Raw genomic sequence first — 27,494 nt, 5'->3', positions numbered from 1 at the left:
TTCCTAACCCAAGCACTAGGCACAGGCACACAAGTAGGGTAGTGCTTTTGTCAGGACAAGTGGGTAAATGGTGGGTGATAGGAATTTTGGGGATCACTGCAAATTCCTCTAGTTTGTGTGAGAGAAATGCAAGGAAAAATAGAGTTTTTATTTAAACTTTGCAGGGTATTCAGGATAAGAAAACTTTGGGAATCTACACAAGCCGCACCTCCGTAGACCTCCCTGGGTGTCTAGTTTTTCAGAAATGTCAGGATTTGGTAGGTTTCACTATATGGCTGCTGATCCCAGGACCCAAAACATAGATGCCCGCCTTACAAAACCAGGTATACAATTCGGGCCCTTCCCTGTCACGGCCCTGTACGAAGATGGGGGTTACTCCCAGACGGTGCAAGTCGTCCAGCAGGACTGCAAAGTGGGCTTCTGCACTAACCTCAATTTGAGCATAAGGCACAAAACTGTCTTGAGCTCCGCCAGTGAAGTGGGAGTCCACTGGCGTGCCCTAGAACCGGGCCCTAGAATGCCTCCATGCTCCCTCAGAAATTGTTCTGCTCGCAAATTTGTCTGCTGCACAATTTGCTGAAGAAAGTCAACATTCAAAAAGAGATATATGTAGTCGACTGGCTAAAGGTTAGCCATATCAACTTTACATCCAGTGTCACCAGTAAAAGGTGAAATTTGGGGCTGAACTAAATTGGGGGGCTGCCAAGAGAGCACTCGGTCTGTGCTTGCTGTCGCACGCACCTGCTCACTGGTTTGGGCTAACCCGCTGTTGTCTCGCTGCACAGACTGTGCTTGTGAAGCGACAGCATGACTGTCCTCATCATCATGCTCAGAATCACTGAAAGAGGTGTCGTCGGATGGGACTCTGCCAACTGAAAAATCACTCCCAGATTCTGCTTCATTGTCCTCTCCCTGAGATGCTGTCTCGGTATCTGCTGTCTCAGTCTCTGTTCCTGCCTCAGCGCTGTTCTCCGTAACCCAGGAGGGTTCAGCAGGAGTCATCCGAGACGCCATCTCTGCTACTGGCTAAACTGCTCCTGTATAACGCTAGCCTATGTAGGTGGCAGATATGCTGACAAAATTGCCAGTAGGTGTGTGTGATGTGTGCAACAATAAATGCCAGTCACCTTATCTTCACATTTTCCTCAACCAACAGGTTCCCTGAAGAAACTGAAAAAACATAAGGCACACTATTACTTCACCTTGCCACATACCCATCATGACAGCCTTTAGCGCTGGTGGTGCCCAGTGCGACAAGCTTTTTTGCCGCCCCCCGCCTCCCATGACCTTCTCTTTGGATTCCCTCAATACCACCCAGCCAAATTTCCCTTCATCTCTCCTTAGCCCCCATCGCACATACATTTCATTTGTTTTTAAATCGCAGGTAATGGCTGGCTTCACTAATCCACTCAGCAATTCTCATAAAATACAGATATCTTCTTTGCAGGAGGCATATAAACCTGCGCAACTTTATGGCGTAAAAACTGGCACTAGACAAAAGTCCAATCTCTTTCTCCAGGAGGAACATAATCACACGAGTTATTTTTATTGCCACCTAATATATATACACACACAACAAGAGTTGTCCTCAGACAAAAACCCAACAGGTCTTAACGGACTGTAACAAAGTCAGCAACTTTGCAAGGAATTCCTTGCCATTTTCATTATTTCAGGCCTTATATTTTCAAACATCTCTGGACACGTTTCTGGGTTCATCCCTTCATCAGCAGAGAACAAACATTTCAAACATTACCTTCCATTTTCAAAGTCCAACTGCCTGGCTGCTCAGCAGATTTAATTGCAGGGACCTGATCATTCAGTTAAATACTAGTTCTTTCACAGGGGACACTTAACTGAGCTGCAAGGTGCAATTTAAGTTGATATCTTTGACTTTTTTAAATAGAAGAATCAAATATGTTCCATCTTTATGATCCATATGTAAGGTTTAGAAGGGATTACATTATGATTACCATCTAAATAATTGAAAAATAGAATTGTGAACAATATTAAGATATGTGGAACTATTGAATTGTGAATTGTACTACTTGCCATATTACAAGATGGCAGAACCGATATTCTTAACATGGTAGCTTTAATAATAGACTTAGGACTAGTGATGTATTTGAGGCAGTTGTTTACAATTTGGGGAGTGTCCAGTAGAGGTCGTTTGCCCAAACGGGTTGACACTCTGTTCTGTTCAGTTCTGAGGTGGCAAATCGAATGTTAATAACAACAGATTAACCGAAGAAACGTTTGGTCAGCGGCTGCTTTCACGTCACACAAGGGGTGCTGTGGATTCGAGGAGCTGGGTGATGAGTGGAATCTCATCATTTCAAAGGATATATATATGTATAGGAGAGAGATTTCTTGCCCCCTCTAGAGTCTTTCTCTCTCTCTCTCTCTCTCTCTCTCTCTCTCTATACATCTATATGTTTGTAGCTGTGAGGTTTCCTTGGGGGTCAGCGTGGCCCCTAGGGAAACCAACTCTACCTAATAATTCGGACACTAAACCAGAAATGCTTCAAGAATGGGAGGAGAACTGTATGCAGTGTCCTATTATATGATCTTAAAAATGATAAGATATCCTAAATTAAGTATGGAAGAGATAAAAGAAGTGGAAGACAGAATTAGTAAAATGACAAAAGAAGAAAAGTGCATAAAATTAAGACATGCAATGGAGAAAAGACGGGATACACACAAAACAGAAGTCAAAGAAAGAAAACAAAGAAAATCTACCATGAATGAACAAGAGTATCTTCTTGGAACGATATTGACATTTGCTAAACGATTTGATAGTTTGAAGAAGCAATATGCCTCAGGAAAGCTTTCAGCGGTAGTGGCATCAAGCAACACCATGAGTGAATCAGATGTAGAAGTCAGTGAAAAAGAACATCAAGTATATTTAATATGGGGAAAACAACTTTTGTAGAGGAATTGCAAATTCTGTACATCAGCCAACAAACTCTGAGAAACAGAGGATGAGGGAGCGATCACATACAAAGGCAAAACAAAGGAAGAGGCGAAGAGGAAATGGGAAGAAAAAGATACCAACTTTGATAAAGCCAGAAGAAATAGTAAAAACACCAGAAAAAAAATAATCTGGTAGTAAATCTATCCAACTTTGAACTGAATACAGATGAAACAAATGTACTAATTAAAGGCGTATCCTTCTGTCCAGAAGTACATTTTGATTACACCGAATTGATAATTGATGTCTCCAAATTTGTGAGAAAATTTAAGCCAAAACATTTTTTTGCAAAAAAGGATATACGAATTATGACAGAGATCCGAGAAATACAAAGGCAACCAATTTGATTATCAAGCAATTACATGTCTTGAAAACATGTTTTGTATAGTTTGGAAAATGAAGAGGTTTCTGAGACCGATATTCTGGAAGCGTTGAATATAAGGACTGATCAATATGAGTATAGTACATTGATATTCTGTCCAGTATTAAGTCCTGGCAATAACATTTATACTTTTTAGGAATTAGTTGTGAAGGATATGCATAATGTGAAAAATAACAACTTAGAGGGAAAGAAAGAAAATTTGACTATAAGAGAACGAAAAGCTTTAGAACATCTAATGAAGGTTGATACAATAAAGATAAAGACAGCTGACAAAGGAGGAAACATAGTTATTATGAATAAACAAGATTACAAACACTCGCCCTTTAGATAACTTAACACAACAAACTAACAAGAAAATCCTATCTATGGTCTTATAAAAAAAATCTAGAAGATATGCTGAGACATTAGGAGTGATGAGACACTTATCAATGACAATGAATATCAAAATCTATTGAATGAATTCACTGTAATACCAACCATTTACTTTCTTCCCAAAATACAAAAATCAATAGTAAATCCACCAGAGAGACCTATGGTATCAATTTGTGGATCTCTATATGAGAATATGTCATCATACATTGACTATTACTTGCCCCCCTTGTTTCCAACCTTAAGCTCTTTTGTGAAGGATACAGGTGATTCCCTGTGGATACGGGCAGACATCACATGGCAGAATGATATTTATTAGTGATGATAAATGTGGTGTCTCTATAAACGTCTATCAAACATGAAGTGGGTTTCTAAGGCATGGAAAACCTTTTGAAATAATGAAATATACAGGAATTGCAACATTCAAAGATGTTAATTTCAATGATTGAGATATGTCTCTCCAATAGTGTTTTCATCTTTAATCATGAGCAGTTCCTACAAACACAGGGAACACCGATGGGAGTTTCCTTCTCTCTAAGCTACGCCAAGCTCACCATGGGATGGTGGGAGAGGGAAGTGGCTTGGAGAGAAGAAAATAACCAATACATGGAAAAGGTAGTGCTCTGGCTAAGATTCATTGATGATCTGTTTGTCATTTGGAGAGGCACTGACTCTGAGTTTCAAGATTTTTTCACAATTCTAAATACCAATGATATTGCTCTAAAATTCACATACAAAACAAGCAAAACAGAAATACATTTTTGGGATATTAATGTTTATGTGCGGGATCAAACTTTAAAAACAACAATGTATCGAAAACCTACCACGACAAATAGTATCCTACATTAGAGTGGCTTTCATCCGCAACGTTTAATCAAGAGTATCCCCTATGGTGAATTTTTAAGAGTTAGACTAAATTGTTCAGAGGATACAGAAAAGATTAAACAATTTGAGGATGTTAAAAAAAAGAATTGAAACAAGGGGATATCCTAAACAGTGTATTAATCAAGGAAAGGCAAGGGCACGAAAAATACCCAGGAATCAAACATTGGTACAAACAAGGAAAAATAACAACAATATTGGAAAAGAAGACCTGGTGATAATGACATATAACAAAGAGCACAAGGAAATTTTCAACATTCTCAGGAGACATTGGAGTCTGTTGATAAACAATCCTAATATATAGATCCCATGGTAGGGACGAGAACAAGCATTACCTACAGGAAGGCTCACTCTGTTAAGGATAAACTTGTGAAAAGCCACTTTACCGGGAGCTGCAACAAACCTGGTTGAATTAAGAGAACCCAGGCTTTACAAAGTGTTGGAAATGCAAAGCATGCCATATTGGAGAAAATACAAAAGAAGTTAGACACTTTAGGTCGAGCCTTAGAATTAATTAAAAAATGACGTGATTCAGCGTATGTAGTATATGTGTTAAAATGCGAATGTGGCATGAAATATGTAGGTAGTACAACTTGCAAGTTAAATAACGAATACTGGAACACATAAGAGCAGTCAATGAGAAAAATCTAAGGTATGCAGTGGTAAAACACCAGAGTTTGTTTCATGAAAATAATTGGAAAACAATGTGATATTTTGGAATAGCCCATATCCCTCAGAATGAGAAGGGAGGAAATAGAACTTTGAAACTTGGTTGTTTGTAACCCAGGTGTATAATAAAACTAAGGACAAAGGTCACTTTTGGGTTGAATACCGCTGAAGAACTGTGCGTACACCTGCGAGAACTTATGACAAATCAAATTAGACTTTTAGACAGCGAAAGTGACACATATAAACTATGGATTTCACTTTACACAAGAGGTGTTTTAGAGTAATCTTATCCCTTTTCCAGAGAATTAGAATCACTAAACAAAATAGTGAATGAAATTGAAATATATGTTTACTGTTAATCAATGTAAAGGCAGAAAATGCATAAAGCACAATTGTTAAGAGTTGATATCATGCCAAGAGTAATGTGGAATCTCAAACAATAGAGATATGTTGTGTTAGAACTATGTCACCCAGAATGCACTGAGGTTTAATATATTTATAGGACCATATAAGATGAAAAAGAAAAGGGACGTTAATGATAACTTTCATATCACTTTATAGGGGTGTTCACATCGTTAGAAGCTCTAATTCGAATATTGAGTTAAGTTTAGATTTTTCAAGTAATTGTTCACTGAGAAACAATGAAATGGTAAAACGAGTATATAATAGATATAATTGATAACATTTGATCTCATGCCAAGAGAATCGTGAAATGATGGAAAATAGAGTAATGTGTACAAACTACGTTATCCAGGATGCCCTGGGACTGCTCATGGTCATAAGACTATATAGGGGTGAAATGGAAAAGGGACTATGTTATCGGTGATTGAGACCTAGTTGGTCAAAACGCATCGGTGGTGGAGGCACTCACTTTTTGCTAAAAATAAATTAGTTTGCTGATATATATTTCCTGGAGTGCAACGGTTTGACTTTTTGGTTGAAGTTATAATAGGAGTTAGGCCACAAACTCCCACATTGGCACCGGCATTAAGCACGTGCAGGCTAAAACGCAGCCATTTGATTGGAAAAAAATATATATATATATATATACACATATATATATATATATGTATCCAGTTGAAGGCTCAGGCCGAAACGCGTTGCCATTTTGTCTAGAGAGCACTTTGTACTTCACATGAAATAAGAAAATAAATTACCTTTCGAGTTGATGGATGGTGCCTGCGTCATTCCTGCTTTGAGAAGCTGGTAAATGTTGTGTAATGATATATATATATATATATATATATATATATATATATATATATATATATATATATAGCCTCTACACATATATAGGGCGAGAGTCTCTCTCCATATTGTATATGTAAAGAGTTCACTTGTATATGTGTTTTTTCTGGGGACCGATCGCAGCCCCCAGGGAAAACAGACATGCAGCGACAAAGTGATATATATATATATATATATATATATATATATATATATATATATATATATATATATATATATATATATATATTTTTTTTTTTCTCTCCCTCAATAGAGAGTTGGTCTCACTCTCTGTGTATGTACACATATATATATATTCAAAGAAACTGGTGCATTGTAATCGCACACCAAGGGCTGCACATCATCCAAAACCAGCTCGTAAAATAATCAAAAACCACTTTTAAATAATTTAATCGGCTGCTTATTTAATGAAAAAGATTTGTATGCAGGTAAATAAGAACCCGCAAAAGTTGGTACATAAGCACAAAAAGGAAATCAATAATGTGCCCACCATACAAAAAACACACACGCTGTCCCCACCAAATGTCTACGCGTTTTCGGCCGAAGCCTTCAACAGGACGTTGGCAACCATTTTTACACTCAACTATTTAAACCATATAGTCCTTCTTTGTTGTAAACTACATGACTTAGGAGAGGTGCAAACGGTGCAGCCATTTTGTAACGTGGCAGTTCTATATTTAAGAAGTAATAATAAACTTCTAATCCTGTGCTATATTTAGAATAAAAATTCAAATATGACATTATATATTTCTTTCATGTTATAAAGCAATATCACAAATAAGATCTGGTCGCCTATACATACATACAAATTGATTATAATCACAGTCAATAATTGTTAAATACAAGGGAGAAAATACCCCATATGTGATATTTTTCCTCTTTTTCACTCTTCCTTTTACCTTTTGCTCTTAATGTCAACATATTATCCACTTTTTACCTAGTAGTTTTAAAAGCCTGATATAAATAAATAAATAATATTATAAATATATGTGCTATCAATTCATTACACAACATTCAATCTATATACAAGCTATAAATAAATGACTAGATAAATAGAATAAATTCAATTAATTCTCAGAAAAGGATACCCATAAAAATGATATCTAAAATAGACAAATATATAGATAAATATTAATAACCAACATTATATAAAATTTATATAAATATTTCAATTGTTCTCAATAACAATATCAAATTACATTATAAAAGGATCATAATACAATATCAAATTTCATTTTAAATGGATCATAATCCAATTCATTAAATTAATCATAATCTTCTAAATGTTGACATATTCTAAAAAGGAAGGGATTTTTTTGTATGTCCATGTCATAGGCAAACCTGTCATTAATTTGGAAATAGCAAACAAACCCAATAGGTTCAGCAACAGGAAACTATATCTGCGCACCACTGGCCTCCCCAAAGGCATATATTACAGTATAAAAATAAATTAGAGGAGTGTAACACCCTAAAGTGAATTAAAATATAGAGGAAAAATTCACACAATAAACTAAATTACAATCCGGAAACATAATAGATCAGTACTGGATCCTAAAGAACAGTGTTTTTTTTTTTTTTTTAAACAGTTAAATTTCATATTTTCTACTGGACAACTTGTGTATATACAGGGAGTGCAGAATTATTAGGCAAATGAGTATTTTGACCACATCATCCTCTTTATGCATGTTGTCTTACTCCAAGCTGTATAGGCTCGAAAGCCTACTACCAATTAAGCATATTAGGTGATGTGCATCTCTGTAATGAGAAGGGGTGTGGTCTAATGACATCAACACCCTATATCAGGTGTGCATAATTATTAGGCAACTTCCTTTCCTTTGGCAAAATGGGTCAAAAGAAGGACTTGACAGGCTCAGAAAAGTCAAAAATAGTGAGATATCTTGCAGAGGGATGCCGCACTCTTAAAATTGCAAAGCTTCTGAAGCGTGATCATCGAACAATCAAGCGTTTCATTCAAAATAGTCAACAGGGTCGCAAGAAGCGTGTGGAAAAACCAAGGCGCAAAATAACTGCCCATGAACTGAGAAAAGTCAAGCGTGCAGCTGCCACGATGCCACTTGCCACCAGTTTGGCCATATTTCAGAGCTGCAACATCACTGGAGTGCCCAAAAGCACAAGGTGTGCAATACTCAGAGACATGGCCAAGGTAAGAAAGGCTGAAAGACGACCACCACTGAACAAGACACACAAGCTGAAACGTCAAGACTGGGCCAAGAAATATCTCAAGACGGATTTTTCTAAGGTTTTATGGACTGATGAAATGAGAGTGAGTCTTGATGGGCCAGATGGATGGGCCCGTGGCTGGATTGGTAAAGGGCAGAGAGCTCCAGTCCGACTCAGACGCCAGCAAGGTGGAGGTGGAGTACTGGTTTGGGCTGGTATCATCAAAGATGAGCTTGTGGGGCCTTTTCGGGTTGAGGATGGAGTCAAGCTCAACTCCCAGTCCTACTGCCAGTTCCTGGAAGACACCTTCTTCAAGCAGTGGTACAGGAAGAAGTCTGCATCCTTCAAGAAAAACATGATTTTCATGCAGGACAATGCTCCATCACACGCTCCAAGTACTCCACAGCGTATCTGGCAAGAAAGGGTATAAAAGAAGGAAATCTAATGACATGGCCTCCTTGTTCACCTGATCTGAACCCCATTGAGAACCTGTGGTCCATCATCAAATGTGAGATTTACAAGGAGGGAAAACAGTACACCTCTCTGAGCAGTGTCTGGGAGGCTGTGGTTGCTGCTGCACGCAATGTTGATGGTGAACAGATCAAAACACTGACAGAATTCATGGATGGCAGGCTTTTGAGTGTCCTTGCAAAGAAAGGTGGCTATATTGTTCACTGATTTGTTTTTGTTTTGTTTTTGAATGTCAGAAATGTATATTTGTGAATGTTGAGATGTTATATTGGTTTCACTGGTAATAATAAATAATTGAAATGGGTATATATTTTTTTTTGTTAAGTTGCCTAATAATTATGCACAGTGATAGTCACCTGCACACACAGATATCCCCCTAACATAGCTAAAACTAAAAACAAACTAAAAACTACTTCCAAAAATATTCAGCTTTGATATTAATGAGTTTTTTGGGTTCATTGAGAACATGGTTGTTGTTCAATAATAAAATTAATCCTCAAAAATACAACTTGCCTAATAATTCTGCACTCCCTGTATATAAAATACACATATGAGTAAAAAGATCTAAAATCTCACAGATGAACATGAAGCTCTGCGTCCAAATTATGACCCCAGGGGTGTTCTGTACCTAAAAGTAAGATCATTTTTGATTCAGTTTGTCTCAAATGCGCAGTTCTATTCCCTCCCCGGGGATGAGCAGCAATGGTTTTAACACCATAAAATTTTAAAGAACTGCAATTACCTTAATGTACATCCCAAAAGTGTTTAGCTAAGGGATAAGATGGATCGTGATTCTTGATGGCTCTAAGGTGTTGTAGGAACCTGACTTTCAATTTGTGAATGGTACTGCCTACGTATTTTTTGTGACAGCCACATTCAATGACATATACAACGTATTCAGTTTGGCATGTGATACGATCGGTTATATCACAGATTTTCCCTTCAAAGGTGGTATATGTATGAGTATTTTGTGCATATAAACAGGATTTACAAAGTCCACATTTCCAAAAGCCTAAGCTTTTCTTAGCCAGCCAAGATATATTGGTTTTAGGACTCTGAAATAGGCTTCTGGTGAGATGATCACCTAATGATTGGGTTTTACGATATGTGATATGTGGATGTGGACCTATACTGTCTTTTATGGCAGAGTCATGTCTCAAAACATGCCAATTTTTTTGTATGATGTTATTTAAATGGGAATGTTGGGAATTGAATTCAAGAAACAGTCTAGGTAGCAATCCCTCATTTCGATCTTGATTATTAATGCTGTCAGATTTGAAAAGCAATTTTTCTCTGGACATATTCAAGACCCTCAAATGGGCATCCTTAAGAATCTTCAGGGGATATCCTCTCTCCAGAAATCTCTGTATCATAGTCATAATCTCAGTATTGAAGCATTCATCATTAGAACAAATTCTACGAGCCCGTAAGAATTGACTATATGGAATGCTCCATTTCAGGGCTTTAGGATGGCCGCAATTCCCATGCAGGATTGAATTGCAGGCTGTTGGTTTGCGGAAAATAGTTGTCTGTAAACCATCCTTTTGTACAGAAACCTGGACATCAAGAAATTCTATAGTTTGAGCACTATATTTTAAATCTAGGTGAATATTCAACTCATTATTATTCAAGATGTTAACATATTGCTTGAGAGAACTTTCGTCACCATCCCAAATAAGAAAGAGATCATCAATGTATCTGACCCATAGTATTACTTGTTCCATGTATTTACTATTGGAGTCAGACCAAGCTATCTCCTTCTCCCACCAGCCCATGTAAAGGTTAGCGTACGTGGGAGCAAAGGAAGCTCCCATTGCAGTCCCTTGTTTCTGCAAATAATATTGGTTGTCAAATAAAAAGGCATTGTGGGTGAGACAGAATCTTAGCATGTTAGTTAACATGTTTGTATGTTGGAGGAATTCAATTTTACGAGTGCCCAAAAAGTGACAACATGCTTGAATGCCGTACTCATGCTTAATGGAGGTATAAAGTGCAGTCACATCCATGGTTACCAATAAATAGTTGGGTTGCCATGGAATGTTATGGATTTTAGCTAGAAAATCATTGGTGTCTCGAAGATAAGAGGGCAATTCTGTGACAAAAGGACATAGGAAGAGGTCCAAAAAGCGGGAGGTATTTTCTAATCGGGATGAGTTCATACTGACTATAGGTCGACCAGGAGGATTTTTTGTATTTTTATGAATTTTCGGTAGAAAGTAGATACAGGGAGTTCTAGGAAACATGACTTTGAGATAAAGATATTCATTTTGGTCAATTAGATCTTTAGTATGCCAGCTATCAAGCATCTCCCAGTAGATGGTTTGATATTCATTGGTAGGATTGGTAGTTAGTTTTTGATAATGTTGTTTATTGGAGAGTTGATAATTAGCCTCCTTCATATAGCTGTTAGTATCCATAATAACAATATTCCCTCCTTTATCGGAGGGTTTGATGACAATTGTATTATTGGATTTAAGCTCATTTAGATCTTTCCAATCTGAGGCTGAGAAATTAACTCTTTGAGCTTTTTTCATTTTGATACTTTTCCAATTGTTACGAAAATGATCAATATCATCAACAACCAATTCATAGAACATATCAATCATATTGCCCGTCGGTAATTGGGGATTGAATCTACTGGAGGGTTTTAACGTACTGGCAATAGTCTGATTTGTAATAAATCCCATATCAGTCAAAATGTTTTTGTCTTCACCTGTATCATTACTAACATCATCTGAACCACTTAACTTCCCAATTTCTACTAGGTCAGGCACTTCATTAATGTGAAACCCAGATGGAATATCTACATTTGTATTGAAACCAGATGTAGTGACCTGTGTTTTCTTAGAAAAATGTTTCAACAACGCAACTTGCGTGTGTATTTATACAGTTCTATTCTGGTATCAACATAATCCCAATGATTATCAGGACAGAAACTTAGCCCTAGATTTAAAATACATTATTGATTCAAGGTTAACTGTACTTTAGAGATGTTTACAATAATATTGGGATGGTCAGTTTGAAGCGTCCCCTCTAGTCTTGATATTTGTGATTTCTGCCTCTTCCCCCTCCGCGTCTTGAACCTCCTCGACTTCGTCCTCTGCCCCTGTTTGGTTGCGGCGTAATTGATTGTAATAGTCTCATTTCCCCGTGAAAATCCAATTTATTTGCAGAGGCTTCATCAGCTGATGAGCTTAAATCAGAACTGTCTTCTACTGCATTAGTTGTTACATTGGAACTATCCGTCACCGCAATTTTATCTTGTGCTCTGAGTGTATTATATTTGCGGGCAAATGTGTAAATTCTGCCTACTTCATAATCTTTCTTATGTCTATTAAATTTAGAGGCCTTACGAAGTTTAATTTCATCCTCTTTTTTAGCAATGCGTTCTTCCATCTTCGTCAATAGTTGTTGTATTTCTAAGGAGGCACCCATTTTTTCTAGTTCTTTAGTTAGAAGTTCGATTTTATGGGTTTGTTCTTCCATACGTCGTTTTGATTGAATAATCAAAGTATCCATCAGTTTGACTGAACATTCAGATGTATGTACTCTCCATTGTTCTAAGAGATCAGGATCCATGTCACCAAGGGTAGGCAATATTAGAATTCTTAGACCTCGTGGCACACGACCATTTTGTATATATTTGGTCAGCGAGGTCATTTCCCACCATTTTTTCAATTCTAAAATTCTTGCCTTTTCTAATTCAGAGATAATGGTGGCTGCTGTGCGTGTTATTAAATCCGAAGCCATTGATGTTCCAGGAGCACTATCAAATAAAGTAGTAGCAGCTTGTTCCCACAGGGCTTTCCGATTAGCCATAGTGCATTCAACAGTTCGAAAAATGGTAAATTAGATCCACAGAGATATACCAGATAGCACAACTGTAGCTTAGGGTTACCAATCTGTAAATCTATAAAGTGCAGTCATCTATTAAAGGTCAGTCCCAATACAAAAATTCCAAGCGAAAAGAGAAAGTTCAAAAACTTCATTCAAAAATTAGAATCCAAAAAACCTGAATCCAAAAAATATAAACTCTAAAATGCCGGACCGTAAATATTGGGACAGCGTGTGTAAAAGAATCAAAAACGCAAAGCATGCCGATAGACGTTAGTGGATTGTATTTTACGAACGCTGGTTACACGAGTGTTGTCTGTGCAACATGACAAAGTCTAGGTGGATGATTCGGATATATGACTGCAATCGTCCATCCGAGTCGAGCGACGTAATAACTCCAATAGATGTATCAAGGCTCCCCCCGGCACCGGTCCTCCTTACCTTTAAGAGAGAGAAAACTCTCTTCGGCAGCAGCAACGATCCTACGGGGGAGCAACAATGTATCCAAGACGGCGCAGTGCAGCGTGAAAGTCCTCCTTTGAAAAAGGTCTGGTAAAATTGTATCACGCGCACTCCAAGTGGCGTGCTAGCCCTACCGCGAACCAGACATAACGCGGAACAAAAATATTCAAAGAAACTGGTGCATTGTAATCGCACACCAAGGGCTGCACATCATCCAAAACCAGCTCGTAAAATAATCAAAAAACACTTTTAAATAATTTAATCGGCTGCTTATTTAATGAAAAAGATTTGTATGCAGGTAAATAAGAACCCGCAAAAGTTGGTACATAAGCACAAAAAGGAAATCAATAATGTGCCCACCATACAAAAAACACACACGCTGTCCCCACCAAATGTCTACGCGTTTCGGCCGAAGCCTTCAACAGGACATTGGCAACCATTTTTACACTCAACTATTTAAACCATATAGTCCTTCTTTGTTGTAAACTACATGACTTAGGAGAGGTGCAAACGGTGCGGCCATTTTGTAACAGGGCAGTTCTATATTTAAGAAGTAATAATAAACTTCTAATCCTGTGCTATATTTAGAATAAAAATTCAAATATGACGTTATATATTTCTTTCATGTTATAATGCAATATCACAAATAAGATCTGGTCGCCTATGCATACATAAAAATTTATTATAATCACAGTCAATAATTGTTAAATACAAGGGAGAAAATATATATCTATCTCAAAAACGAAGTTGTCCTCATGTGAAAGCGCACTCCCAACAGGTTATATAAATGGGAAGAAAAAGCAAAGCCAGCAACTCACAGTGAATTCTTTAAGCAGTTTCATTATTCCAGGCCTTAAGTTATAAATTCATCTCTGGACACGTGTTTCTAGGTCAATCCTTTCTTCAGCAGAGAAAAATATAAAAGTGTTTCACCCTCATAGGTGCAGCCAGTGCTGGAAGTGTTCCAGGCATTTCTTTCTTACTGAAAAGACCGGCATGGCTTCAGCTTGTCTAATTACAGGCACCTGATTAGTCTCTTTAAATACCAGTCCGCCCCAGTGGGCCTCTCAAGTGAGCAGTGCATGCTGGTTGTGGTGGTCCTGCAATTTTTTCATTTTGCCCCAAGTGGGTTGCTGGAGCCAAATGAAATAATGAACCAAAGTGCAAAACCTTTGTAGGCGAATCCAAAATAAAATTGTCAGATTTGCTGTGAATATCCCAACATGACTGCTCTTATGTGACAATCCATTTTTAGTCACACAGACCTGCTACGATGTGCAGTGGTGCTACTTTTCCGACTGGACAGGCGGTTAAATATCAAAAACGAAGTTGTCCTCATATATATATATATATATATATATATATATATATATATATATACAATATTTTTCACCCAACCCCAGGAGTAAACCAACTTTTTTTTGTTTTTTTTTTAAATAAATTGCCTCCGGGGTGGTGGCTGTCCAGTCCTGTGAGGGCCGAACCCCACAGATGACTTCCCTAGTGTCTAGTGGTGTTTCCTGGCCATGGAAACACTTTCAGAAAGGCCTTGTTTGGAAGGGGAGAAGCTCCCCTTTCAAACAAGGCCTTTCTGAAAGGTGGGGCCCTTACCTGCTGCTTCCTGCTCCGGTTGGAAAAACAGAGGTGCGCTGATGTGACAGAGGGGTGGGTGAAGGTGCTGGGGGAGACACGGAAGCTGTTTCGTGTCTCCCAAGGGGTTTTAAATCAAAAAAACAATTCTCATGTGCTTAAAACCTCTCCCTTGCATCGGCTAATGGTTGTGGCCCACACCAGAGAGAGTGTGCGTGTGTCGGCCATTGGCCGACACACGCATCAATGAGCTTAAAGGGCTACTTATGTAAGTGACACAGTCAGTGCTGCAGGCCCACTAGTAGCATTTAGTCTACAGGCCCTGGACAAAAGTAGTGCACTTTATTAGGGACTTGTAAGTAAACTAAATATGCAAGTTGTGTAGCTCCCAATGTTATTATGTGTTAGGTAAAGAGCACTCCTGGAAACCCGTACATGGCTCAGATTTCCAGGCATAATACTTTGAATGTTTGTTAATTTCCAAAAATAATAAATATGCACTTTACGTGGATGTATCTGTGCAATTACAGATTTACTGCTTGTTTGTGAACAGGGCTCCACTCTGCATAAAGTTGAATGACTTAATTATAGAGTGTAGTTGTGTGGTGATGCACGTTTCTACTTCAGGATAACTGTAGTGTTCACGATCTAGTATTTAATGTGTACAATTCGGGAGGCCTGGTTTCCATCTGTATTAACGTTATGTTTCGATTTTGTATTTTGATTATTTACTTTCTAGTGTTTTACTAATGTGTTGACTGTTGGTTATACATTTATATGGTTTGAAATGTAAAATGTTTAGTTACCAAACTTCACTACTCTAGCTGGACATTCCATTCTTTATTTCAGCTATGTTTTTTGTGCTCTGTAACCTGGCAACCCCCTCCCCCGATACCACTTCTTTGAGTTAGCCATTGACTGCTCCCCCAGAGCTACTTGGATACTACCTAGTATTCTGGGTAGCTTGCAGCACTGCCAATCTCACCTTTTGTATTTCTAGGTTGTGTCTGCACAGCAACTCGAAAACGTCTTTCATAGCCTACCAAACTGAAAAGGTTACTGGTGTAGCAGAATGATTGTTACTGGTAAATAACCTTTTCCACTCCACAATGCTGTGTATTCCAGATTCATGTGCTGATTGTTGTACTGCAGTCTGGGGAATTCCATGATGGTCCCAGACATCGGAGAAGCTGTAAAGTAGTGTCGATCTATACATCTGGCTAATGTATAGGTCGGTAACCTTTACCTTTTTTACATTTTTATCTAGAAAGTGTGTTCATAAAACATGTCGGATGTGATTGCTCACAAAAACCGTAGTGGCTCCAGTTTTTAAGTGAAAATCAGAAAATAAAGTACAAGAAAAGGTGTGTTTTTTAGAATAAATGACGTTCTTTTAAGTGTCATCACAGCAATGGCACCTTAAAGTAGTTGTTTAATATTTCCCAGTTTGCCACCTCATTTCACAAAGTCCACCAAATAAATTGCCGCACAGCAATGTATTTTGATTGCCAACAACCAGGTCCAGATTCAGACTAGTTAGTGTTACGTAAATGAAAACAGTTTACCTATCCAGTTACAGTGTTTTATTCCTATGACTGATGTCTGATAAAGAACTGTGCTTTTGAAACGTGTTACTATTGCAATTCTTTTTCATCAGGCTGCTATCTGAGTAAAGGACTGATTTAAAATCAGATGCTTAGAAAATAAGGATTTGCTTGGCTAGTGTATCCGAAAATAACAGAAATGATTTTTTGTGGCTCTCTTGCAGCTGGTTTATGGGCCGTCGTCCAGAATTCACTGACCCAAAGGTTGTGGCACAAGGAGAAGGACGAGAAGGTAGGGAGTGTGATGATTTACAGTGTTGTGGTATTAACTGTGTTTGTCCCTTTCCCAAAATCACCACACGTAGACAAAGCCCATAGGGTTGGTGCTTCATAAAATAGATGGGAGAGGTTATGTAAGTACAGGAATGTGTGATGAGTGGTTGTGAGTATTGATGGGTCAGTGGGTAATTGGGTTGGTCATTGTAAGTGACAGATTCGATAAATGTGAGTTTATTAGGTCAATGTTGGTAGGTAAATGTAAGTGAGAATGCTCAATGTAGTTGGTTTAAAGTTGAATGTTAGTTAGTGGTTGCTGGTAAGTGGTATGAAATATTAAATTAAGGCAGGTTACTACATAGCTGCAGTAACCAGCCCTGTACTGTCTATTTGTGTAAATATGTGGAAGATGAGTAAGGAAGATTGTTATATTTGTCTGATTGCACAGGTAGCTCTATCATAGATGTGATCCAGAATGAATTGATATTGATTTATACAGGCTTTATCAGTCAGTTTGGAAAAACGAAAGAAATACTCCTTTTTTTCTCTAAAGTGTAAGAATGTAGTGCGTGTCTGAATTTACACTTTGAAAACTGCAAATAAACTTTATTATTAGTTCAATATAGAAAAGTGATTGCCATGGCCTTTTCATATTTGAAAGGGTCTAGAGCTAGTATCAGATACTATTTTGACCATATATGCACTCCTTGATGTACATGGCATATATATTTTCAATAAGCAGCCTCGTTAGATTCAGGTTTTCAACTATCCTGCTGGGCCAAAATAGTTACTCTTCTGACCAACTGACATTTAAATCCTCCCAAGAACAATAGACCTATTAGGTGGGTATTGTCCTTATTCTGGTAGAGGGAAAAGGTGGGAAGATATCTGTGCAGGGTGATTAGCTGCTACTCACCGACAAGCATTGGTATGCCCTTCTCAAGGGCTCAGATGATGATTAGGCAGAACTCTGGCACCAGTCACTTCCAGACCCAACCATTAGATCGTGGGATTTTGTACAGCAGGTAAATTTAGAAGATCGTCAAGCTGCAAAACCATAATTGCTGGTCATTTAATTGTTGAAATGTTGGATGGAAAGTACCAATTTTACAGTGTAGGTTAGGGTAGAGCTAAGGTACAGGGAGAGGTTTTCTGGCCACCAGTCGTTTTTTTCCTTTTTTAAATGAGCCAGAATGCTGTGCAAGAATGCGAGCCAACATGTGGACTTCACCAAGTAAATGTTGATCAGAGGTGGAGAGGTGAAAAGTCATCTCAAGACATTAAAAGATGACCCACCTCCACTTTTTATACCCCTGTGCATGGACAAAGACGTCTGAGGAATGTGGGTACTACACAGTGCTTAATTTGTAAATAAAAAGGTGCTGGTGCTCAAAGCCCTCCTCTTAAAAACACGGTTGCTGAAATTAAATCTGCGAACACGGAATACTGAGGCAGCGTAATCTCGATGCCATCTCTGACCTCTTCAATCCATTTAACGCCACTCCCTGCCCCTTCAACTCACACCTGCAGCTTTCTGCATTCTCTCATCATGACGCTTTTTCGTTTTTCTCTTCCTCCGTCTTTCCCAAACGTGTCTTTTGCTCGCAGCAAATGCTTGAGGCAGAAGACTAAGCGCCGGCCCTCAAAAATAAGTGCCGGTGCTCAGCACCGGTAACAACAAGCACAAATTAAGCACTGGTACTACAGGACAAGAACTGACCAGCTTGCTGACTAACAAACACCCTTTTGGGAGAGATGGAAATCCCGGTTGAACCTATAATCCTCTGACTCTCTCTCTCCAAAGCCAATGGCACTGCCATCCCAACAATTTCTGGGAGACAGCATGGTGGATTTGCTATGGACCCTGAAAAAAGGGTTCCCTTGGATGTCTGTGGATTGGTCCTGTGATGGTTATCCCTAGAGCAGGTTCTAATAATGTCCGCAGATCACATAGGTGGCCTGCATGTTGCTAGAAGTCCTGGGGTGTCTCCCTTCAGGACCAAGGGATGCTGCTGTGGTGAGATCTTGTATGTGATTATCTCTTCTTCTGGAACTTTCACAGCCACCAGGCCATTGGTATGTTGTCTTTGTAAGCAAGCAGTGCAGGAATGGCAGGAAGAATTTCAAAGCAGGATTCTTCAACCCTGGCACATAAGCTGAGCCCAGGAAAAAGGATTGGTACAAAGTGCTCAGACTGTCTACAACGTCAGTAGGCCCCAACAGGCCCCTATATGGAACAATCCCTAGTCATATTGGTGTAATTTCGAGCCTAATGTACACCAGTCATAAACTGTCCCACTTCTGCGGCAAATGATGTGCGATATGAGTTCAAATAACTTGCTGAAAAAGCAGGCATCAGAGCAGTCTAGGCAGGAAGAATAGGTTTATTCTAGTTGAATACTATTACTGATGTTCCTTCCTGTGTATCATTTAACCAACAAAATCAGTTTAAAAAAGTGTTAATAAGGAGTAGTGAAAATCCATCAAAATGAATGCTAAAAGGGGAGTTTTCCTTGCCCTGGCGAATATCTTGTGTATGCACCCACAATATCTGGTGCTCAGTCATCCACGCAGCTGCTTCCTTAAAACAAAACACCCACTTCTTCCCAGTCCCCGTGCCAGATTGCTGCTGGGTATATCCCTCACAGAGCTCAAGTGCATGCCTGCACTTCATCACTAACCCAACCTTCCCTGGCGATTAAGGGCCCAACTCACAGAGGTACTTACGTGTTGTAAAGTTAGGGGTGCACAGTCTCCACACTGCGGAGATTCTGCACTCGGAACTTTACTACACGTAAGTACCTTTGAGAATCAAGGCCTGAGTGTCACGTTCATCGTTCTTTCGCATTGCCTTAAAAATGAAGTCAACGTAGCAACACTAAGCTGGCCCGAGGGCTGGCATATCCCCAGTTTTCTACCACTCGGCTGTACCACTACAGTGCTCGGGATCATTGCCACTGTAGTGTCTCTACATACCCTTGGGGCCTTCTGTCCCATGGGTCGGAGGCTGGGTGACCCACATGTCCCTAGTATGTTTATTGTGGCAGAGATCAACTTTAACTATAATCCACGCCCCTTAAAGTCAATGAACTCTACTGCAAGCATGATTTGTGGCAAAGGGCGGATGTTTACAATGTTCCAACTATAAACTCACTGTCGGTAATATTTAAATGTTAATCTCCACTCTAGAGGGAAAAAAAGGAATGTGAAATGATGTCTTGTCTGAAGAGGATAGTTTGGACCTTTTTCGCTGGTTGTTACATTGCCGATTCGTTTTAATGTTTATTTTTTTAATTGCATTATACTACACATCGTTGAGAGCACAAGAACAGCAAAACAAAAAGTGTCTCATCCAACTTTATTGCTCTAAATGTATTTTGCCATATAACGCGGTCCTTTCCTTTCCTTGTCCCCTAGGGTTGCGATTAACATTAATATTTACAATCTCCTTATTATTATTGTCCTTAAGAAATATATCGTTTCCTGTTTCATTATCTGCTTCAGCTGGTGCACTACAATTAATGATAGGCAGTGACAAGATTTTCTTTCGTGTGTAACTACGTTTCTGGCAGAAACTATAACCATAAAAACACAATTCATTTTAACTTCAGTTTGCCTTTGCTTTGCAATTTTGGTTCCTATCAGTGCTACATTGTAATCCTCTAATACAACATGGCCAACATTATCAGAAATGCGTGAGGAAAGTGATTGTCTGCCTAGGTTGCCCCATAATGTTCAACGTGGTGAAAATCTGCAACGGTATAGTATAAGGTTATTGCAGTACAAACCAAAAAAGTGAAAAGGATAAGAAGTTTAATCTCAGAAAAATCCGTAAATGGCAGTGTAGCTGCTGGGAGCATATGTATTGGCCCACTCCTCAACTAGAGGGTTTAAACCATTCATATTTGACTACTATTTACACAGTATAAATGTGACATGTTGGACATCCTCCATTTTTTGACAGATGACCCTCATCTTTCAATGTCTAAATCGGTCCCATAATACAACAGGATTGTTAACTATTATGAAGTCTTTAGTGCTGATTGATAAACACCACAAACTCCCTGGAATACTCAAGGTTAATCAAATCACCCCAATTTTAACCCCTTCACTGCCAGGCCTTTCCCCCCCCCTCAGGTGGCAAGCCTTTTTTTTGGCTATTTGGGATAGTTCGCACTTAGGCCCCCATAACGTTTTGTCCACATAAGCTATCCACGCCAAATTTGCCTCCTTTTTGCCAACATCCTGGAGATTCTAAAGGTACCTGGAGTCTGTGGATTGCCCTGATGGGGACCGAGAACTTAGCCAAAATACAACTAAAATTTTGGAGTTTTGGTGAGAAATGAGAAACAAGTGCTGCAGCAAAAAGCATCTGGTTATTTCCCTGCAAATGGCATCAACAAAGGGTTTGCCTTGCTAATACCACCATCTTCCCAGCTTTCAGGAACAAGCAGACTGGAATCAGAAAACCACATTTTTCAACACAGTTTTGGCATTTTACTGGGACTTACCCAATTTTTCCTATTTATTGTGCTTTCAACCTTCTTCCAGTTAGCGATAGATATGAGTCTGAAAACAATGGTGGATCTCAGAAAACTATCTCCCGTGTGTGTGTGTGTGTGCCCAAAGTAGTGTCAGCCTAAAAACATTTGAAAAATTGCGCTTATCAACTCGCTGTGATATCCCCTCAATCTCTACACGTTTTTTGGCCTTTCCTTTTTGCAGGCACTTGGCCCACCCGCACAAGTAAGGTATAATTTTACTCGGGAGGCCGAGGGGAATGCTGGGTGTTAGGAAATTTGTGCTGTCCCGGTGATCTCAGACAGAAATGTGAGAAAAGCATTATTTTTTTAGCAAAATTTGAGGTTTGCTGTTTTCAGAGAGTCCCGATCCGGTCCCAGGCCCCTGGCTGGCCCTGGGGCGGGCACTCCCTTACTCCAGCCTGCCATACCCTGAGGGGTTCAGGCCTGGGAGTCCACCAGGCCACGTGAGGCTTCCCCTGTCAGTTTGGGTTCAGGGGTCCCGGTGGGCCCCAGGGTGGGAGCTCCTGTCCTGGGCTTTGCCCTCCGGCCCACCAGGTGGCAAGGCGCCCAGGACAGGGTCTGGGGAGGAATCCCATGCATGGCTGTGTTCAGAGAGCTCCGACCAGGCCCCTGCCGGGCCATGGGACAAGCACTCCCTTCCTCCAGCCTGCCATACTCTGAGGTGCCCAGGCCTGGGATTCCACCGGGCTCGGGGAGGCTTCCCCTGCCAGTTCGGGTTCAGGGGCCTGGGGCGCGGGCACTCCCATCCTCCAGCCTGCCGTACCATGAAGGGTCCAGGCTTGGGAGTCCACCGGGCCAAGCAAGGCTTCCCCTGTCAGTTTGGGTTCAGGGACCCCGGCGGGCCCCAAGGTGAGAGCCACTGTCCTGGGCTTCCACTTCCGGCCCACCAAACGACAAGGCACCTGAAACAGGGTCTGGGGAGGACTCCCATGCATGGCTGTGTTCAGAGAGCTCAAAGTGGGCCCCTGGCTCCTGCCGGGCCCTGGGGCGGGCGCTCCCTTCCTCCAGCCTGCCGTACCCTAAGGGGCCCAGGACTGGGAGTCCACCCAGCCTGGGGAGGCTTCACCTGCCAGTTTGGGATCTGGGGTCACAGCCGGGCCCTGGGGCTGGCGCTCCCTTCCTCCAGCCTGCTGTATCCTGAGGGGCCCAGGCCTGGGAGTCCACTGGGCCAAGTGAGGCTTACCCTGTCAGTTTGGGTTCAGGGGCCCTGGTGGGCCCCGGGGTGGGAGCCCCTGTCCTGGGCTTCGCCCTCCGGCCCACCAAGCGGCAAGGCACCCGGGTCTGGGGAGGACTCCCATGCATGACTGTGTTCAGGGAGCTCCAACCAGGCCCTTGGTCCCTGCTGGGCCCTGGGGCAGGCGCTCCCTTCCTCCAGCCTGCCGTACCCCGAAGGGCCTGCGCCTGGGAGAATGCCGGGCCCGGGGAGGCTTCCTCTTCCAGTTCGAGTTCAGGGGCCCCAGGGCCAGGGCTCTGGCAGGCCCCAGGGTGGGATCCCCCATCCTGGTCTTTGTCCTCTGGCCCCCGAAGCCAGGGATCCTGGCGATTCTTTACGTCATTGGGGCCCTGCCATCTGGTCGTTCCGACAACTCCGGGTCTTCTGGTTGCGCTCCATGCGTTCCTATGGCATGTCCATATGGCCAGGCTGCCCCGGATATCCCGATGAGGGTTCATTTGCTTCCTCAAACCCAGCCAAAGCTCCACAAGGTTGTGTACGTTCTCGCTGACTGTCCCCTCACTCCCTTGGTGTGCATGGAGTACAAGAAAGGGGGGTAGCCTTCCTCCAGATTACTAGGGACAAAACAAAATATACTAGCGGAGCACAACAATTTTTTTCTTTCTTTCTTTCTTTTTTTTAAAGTATTGATAATCAAAAAGTCAAGGTGGCTCACACCTTCGTTAGTATTGCAACGAAGCAACACAGGACGCGGATTGCTATTATGCAGGATAGAGGACCAACTATAAGCTGATGAACTAAAATTATATTATCAAAAAAATGAAAATCAGTTGCGTTTTTTTTTGTACAATGAACAAGCTTAGTGCGGACAATACCAAGAGATTTGAATATCATTTGGAGATACAAGTGGTAAATGGCCTTGAAGAAGTCCAATGTGTGGACGAAACACGTGTCGGCTGATGTTACATGTGGATTCGACAAAATATCATCCGGTCCTTTGACTCGTAGTTTATTTCTGTGTTAGATTATGGACTTTTATTGTATCTATTTACATTATGTCTTTTATGTTGATTGGTTGTCTACTGTAGGGGTTTAGTGTTGTATGTTATTTATTATTGTCACCAATTTTTGTAATAAATATTTTCATTATATAAAATTATGAGAACCTACATTGCTTGAGGTCAATAATATATCAATGTATGTGGATTGTGGACAGTCTATCACAATTTACTAATTATATAGTCATATTTGACTTTTTGATTATCAATACTTTAGAAAAAAGAAAGAAAGAAAGAAAGAAAGAAAAAATAGTTGTGCTCCGATAGTACATTTTGTTTGGTTCTATTGTTACGGTCTTTTCTTTGAAAAACCGGAAAGCACATCAGGGCAACGATGTGCATTAGTGTATGAGCACTACCTCTAACAGCATTTATACTTGGGTAAATTAGGAAATGTGCATTGATACTGTTGCTTAGATTACTAGGGACAGGCTGCTCCAGACCCCCTTGGGGTCCAGTGGTTCCGGGACTGGGCACCGCAAGGGCCTGGGCCTGGGCCAGCCCGCCCTGGGGGCCCGGATGTGCGGCCTCCTTGCAAACCAGTCCAATGGGTCGGTCCTCCAAAACTGGTTTCCCACAGAGCAAACTGACATCCCAGAGCCAGGGGTGAGTGCTCCCTTCCTCCAGCCTGCCGTACCCTGGAGGGCGTTGGCATACACTGGGCCAAGGGAGGCTTCATCTGCTGGCTTGGGTTCAGGTTACCCCGGCCAGGCTGGCCTGCCCTGGGGCCCGGGTGTGCAGCCACCTTGCAGCCCTGTCTGATGAGTCTCCCTTCCGAACCTGGCTTCCCAGAGCGCAAACTGACATCCCCATGCAATGTGGCCCCCCTCCCTACCCACTGGGAAAGAGGGTTCAGACACCATTGTACTCTGATCGATTGGGCACATTGGGTCTGTTTGGAGATGGACTGCTTGGCCAGCCTCAGCTGTTGTTTCAAGCAAAGAGATTCCACCCCACCAGGGACCATCCGACTTGAGGGCCTGCTGTTCACAGAGGCCCTTCCCTTACCCGGCAAAGCGAAGGCCAAGAAGCCTGGCATCTTGTGCCCCTCCAGCCGTCTGACCAGAGTGGAAGGGGTTGGGTGGTGCCAGTTCCTGCAAGCTACCTGGCAGTCCAGGCACCTATGTGCTATCATCCTCCTCCACCCAGCACATTTCCGCAGCAGCTCGGAATGACCATTCCATGGGGTGTCTCTGCTGGCCCAGGCCAGCAGGCACCCCTCTCTCTTGCTCAGGCTGCACCTGGGCCTGGCTGTCTCCCGTGGAGATGGCTGGTGCCTGTGTGACAACCCTGTACTCCCTAGCAAGGCAGGGGCTTATCCGCAGCACGCTTCCCCCTGTGGGGTGTGAAGGTTGGTCCAAGACAGGCATGCGCCAGCCCCCATCCCCCTATCCCCCAATCCAGCAGGTGCGGCTAGCTGGTTGATCCTGCCAGTAGCATATGCTCGTCTCAAAGATTAAGCCATGCACTTTGGTGACTCCAGATAACTTCGGGCCGATCGCATGTCCCTGTGACAGCAACGATACATTTGGATGTCTGCTTTCTCAACTTTTGATTGTACTTTCTGTGCCTACCATGGTGACCCTAGGTGACGGGGAATCAGGGTTCAATTCTGGAAAGGGAGCCTGAGAAACGGCTACCACATACAAGAAAGGCAGCTGGCGTGCAAATTACCCACTCCCGACTCTGGGAGGTAGTGATGAAAAATAACAATACAGGACTCTTTTGAGGCCCTGTAATTGGAATGAGTACACTCTAAATCCTCTAACGAGGATCTGTTGGAGGGCAAGTCTGGTGCCAGCAGCCACAGTAATTTCAGCTCCAATTGCGTATATTAAAGTTGGTGCAGTTAAAAAGCTCCTAGTTGGATCTTGGGTTCGAGCTGGCGGTCTGCTGTGAGGAGAGCTACCGCCTGTCCCAGCCCCTGCTTCTCAGCGCTCCCTTGATGCTCTTGACTGAGTGTCCTGAGGTCCGAAGCGTTTACTTTGAAAAAATTAGACTGTTCAAAGCAGGCCGTTCACCTGAATACTTCAGCTAGGAATAATGGAATAGGACTCCGGTTCTATTTTGTTGGTTTTTGGAACTGGGGCCATGATTAAGACGAACTGCTGGGGGCATTCGTATTGTGCTGCTAGAGGTGAAATTCTTAGACCGGCGCAAGACGAACTAAAACGAAAGCATTTGCCAAGAATGTTTTCATTAATCAAGAACAAAAGTCAGAGGTTCGAAGCCAATCAGATACCGTCTTAGTTCCGACCATAAAGAATGCTGACTAGTGATCCGGTGGTGTTATTCCCATGACCTGCCGAGCTGCTTCTGGAAAACCAAAGTCTTTGGGTTTCGGGGGGAGTATGGTTGCAAAGCTGAAACATAAAGAAATTGACGGAAGGGCACCACCAGGAGTGGAGCCTGTGGCTTACTTTGACTCAACACTGGAAACCTCACCTGGCCCGGAAAGGATTGACAGATTGATAGCTCTTTCTTGAATCTGTGGGTGGTGGTGCATGACCGTTCTTAGTTGGTGGAGCGATTTGTCTGGATAATTCTGATAACGAACGAGACTCCTCCATGCTAACTAGTTACGCTACCGCCAAAAGTCGGCATCCAACTTCTCAGAGGGACAAGTGGCTTTCAGCCACACAAGATCAAGCAATAACAGGTCTGTGAAGCCCTTAGATGTCCGGGGCTGCACGTGCGCTACACTGAACGGATCAGCATGTGTCTACCCTTCGCCGACAGGTGCAGGTAACCCGCTGAACCCTGTTCATGATAGGGATTGGGGATTGCAGTTATTTTACATGGAAGAGGAATTTCCAGTAGGTGTGGGTCATAAGCTCGTGTTGATCAAGTCCCTGCCCTTTGTACACACCACCCGTCGCTACTACCGATTGGATGGTTTAGTGAAGTCCTTGGATCAGCCCTGCCGGTGTCGGCAACGGCCCTGGTGGAGCACCAAGATGATCAAACTTGACTATGTAGAGGAAGTAAAAGTCGTAACAAGGTGTCTGTAGGTGAACCTGCGGAAGGATCATTAACAGCGGCCAGAGAGACCAATGGCGCCAGCCCGAAGCCCTTGACCGCATCCAAGAATGGAACACCCATCGGCACAGGGCCTGGCCCTCCCCTCATGCTTCCTGGCTAACGGATCGGTCAACGGCCACTGGGGTGCTTGGGAGAGGACTGGGCGTCGGGTGGGCTCCTCCACCTGGGAGGACCTGACCCTCTTATGCCTGGAGTGGCAGGACAGAAAGCCCCTCCGGAGATGGAACCCACGCTCACCCAGCATGACCCTGGGAGGGAAACCGAATTGAAGTGCCTCCCTGGGCTAGGACCACCCCCTTGAAAGGCCTGCTGCCTGGGCTCTCCCACGCCTGATTCCCATCCTGCCTGGGCTTTTGGTGACTGAAGAGTGGCCCTTCTTGGGTGGCAGGGTGGCCTGGACTAGGAGGAGCTGGGGCTGTGCGGGAACTCTGCCTCCCCTCAGTGGGTGTGTGCTGGAGAGGGGCTCTACCCTTCTGGTGCCTCTGACCACGGCAGTGGGGGAGGGCTAGCCTCCAGCCCCTGGCACGGCTAGGGGCTGCCGCCTTATGCTGGTGACTCTCGACATGCAGGGGTCAAGATCTGGTGGCGGATAGCTGGTGTGCAGGTGGGGCTACCCTCCCTTGTTGCCAGGTACGTGGTTTGCCCTGGTCCTGTGAGGGTGGGGTAAGGGTTTGAAGACTTGTGTGGTCCCTCCTCGTCCTCTGTGAGGGACCGGCGGTGGTAGGGCTGCCTGGCTGCTGTGCTGCTCTGAGAGCCCCCCCTTTCCCGTGGGAGGCTCTCCGGCCGAGCACTTGGTGATG

General features: G+C 42.2%; 1 protein-coding gene across 1 annotated transcript in view; it reads left to right on the top strand.

The window, feature by feature from the left end:
* B9D1 (B9 domain containing 1) overlaps nt 1-27,494 on the top strand; it is a 409,768-nt gene that overhangs the window by 290,289 nt on the left and 91,985 nt on the right. Inside the window, exon 6 of the mRNA XM_069210124.1 lies at nt 16,825-16,892. Within this exon, the coding sequence (XP_069066225.1) occupies nt 16,825-16,892 (68 nt within the window). The remainder of the gene's footprint in view (nt 1-16,824; nt 16,893-27,494) is intronic.

Source organism: Pleurodeles waltl, chromosome 10 (assembly GCF_031143425.1).
Source record: "Pleurodeles waltl isolate 20211129_DDA chromosome 10, aPleWal1.hap1.20221129, whole genome shotgun sequence".
In the NCBI taxonomy this organism is placed as follows: Eukaryota; Metazoa; Chordata; class Amphibia; order Caudata; family Salamandridae; genus Pleurodeles; species Pleurodeles waltl.
The sequence above is the reverse complement of the archived record's forward strand: the minus strand, read 5'-3'. Positions and strand labels throughout refer to the sequence as shown.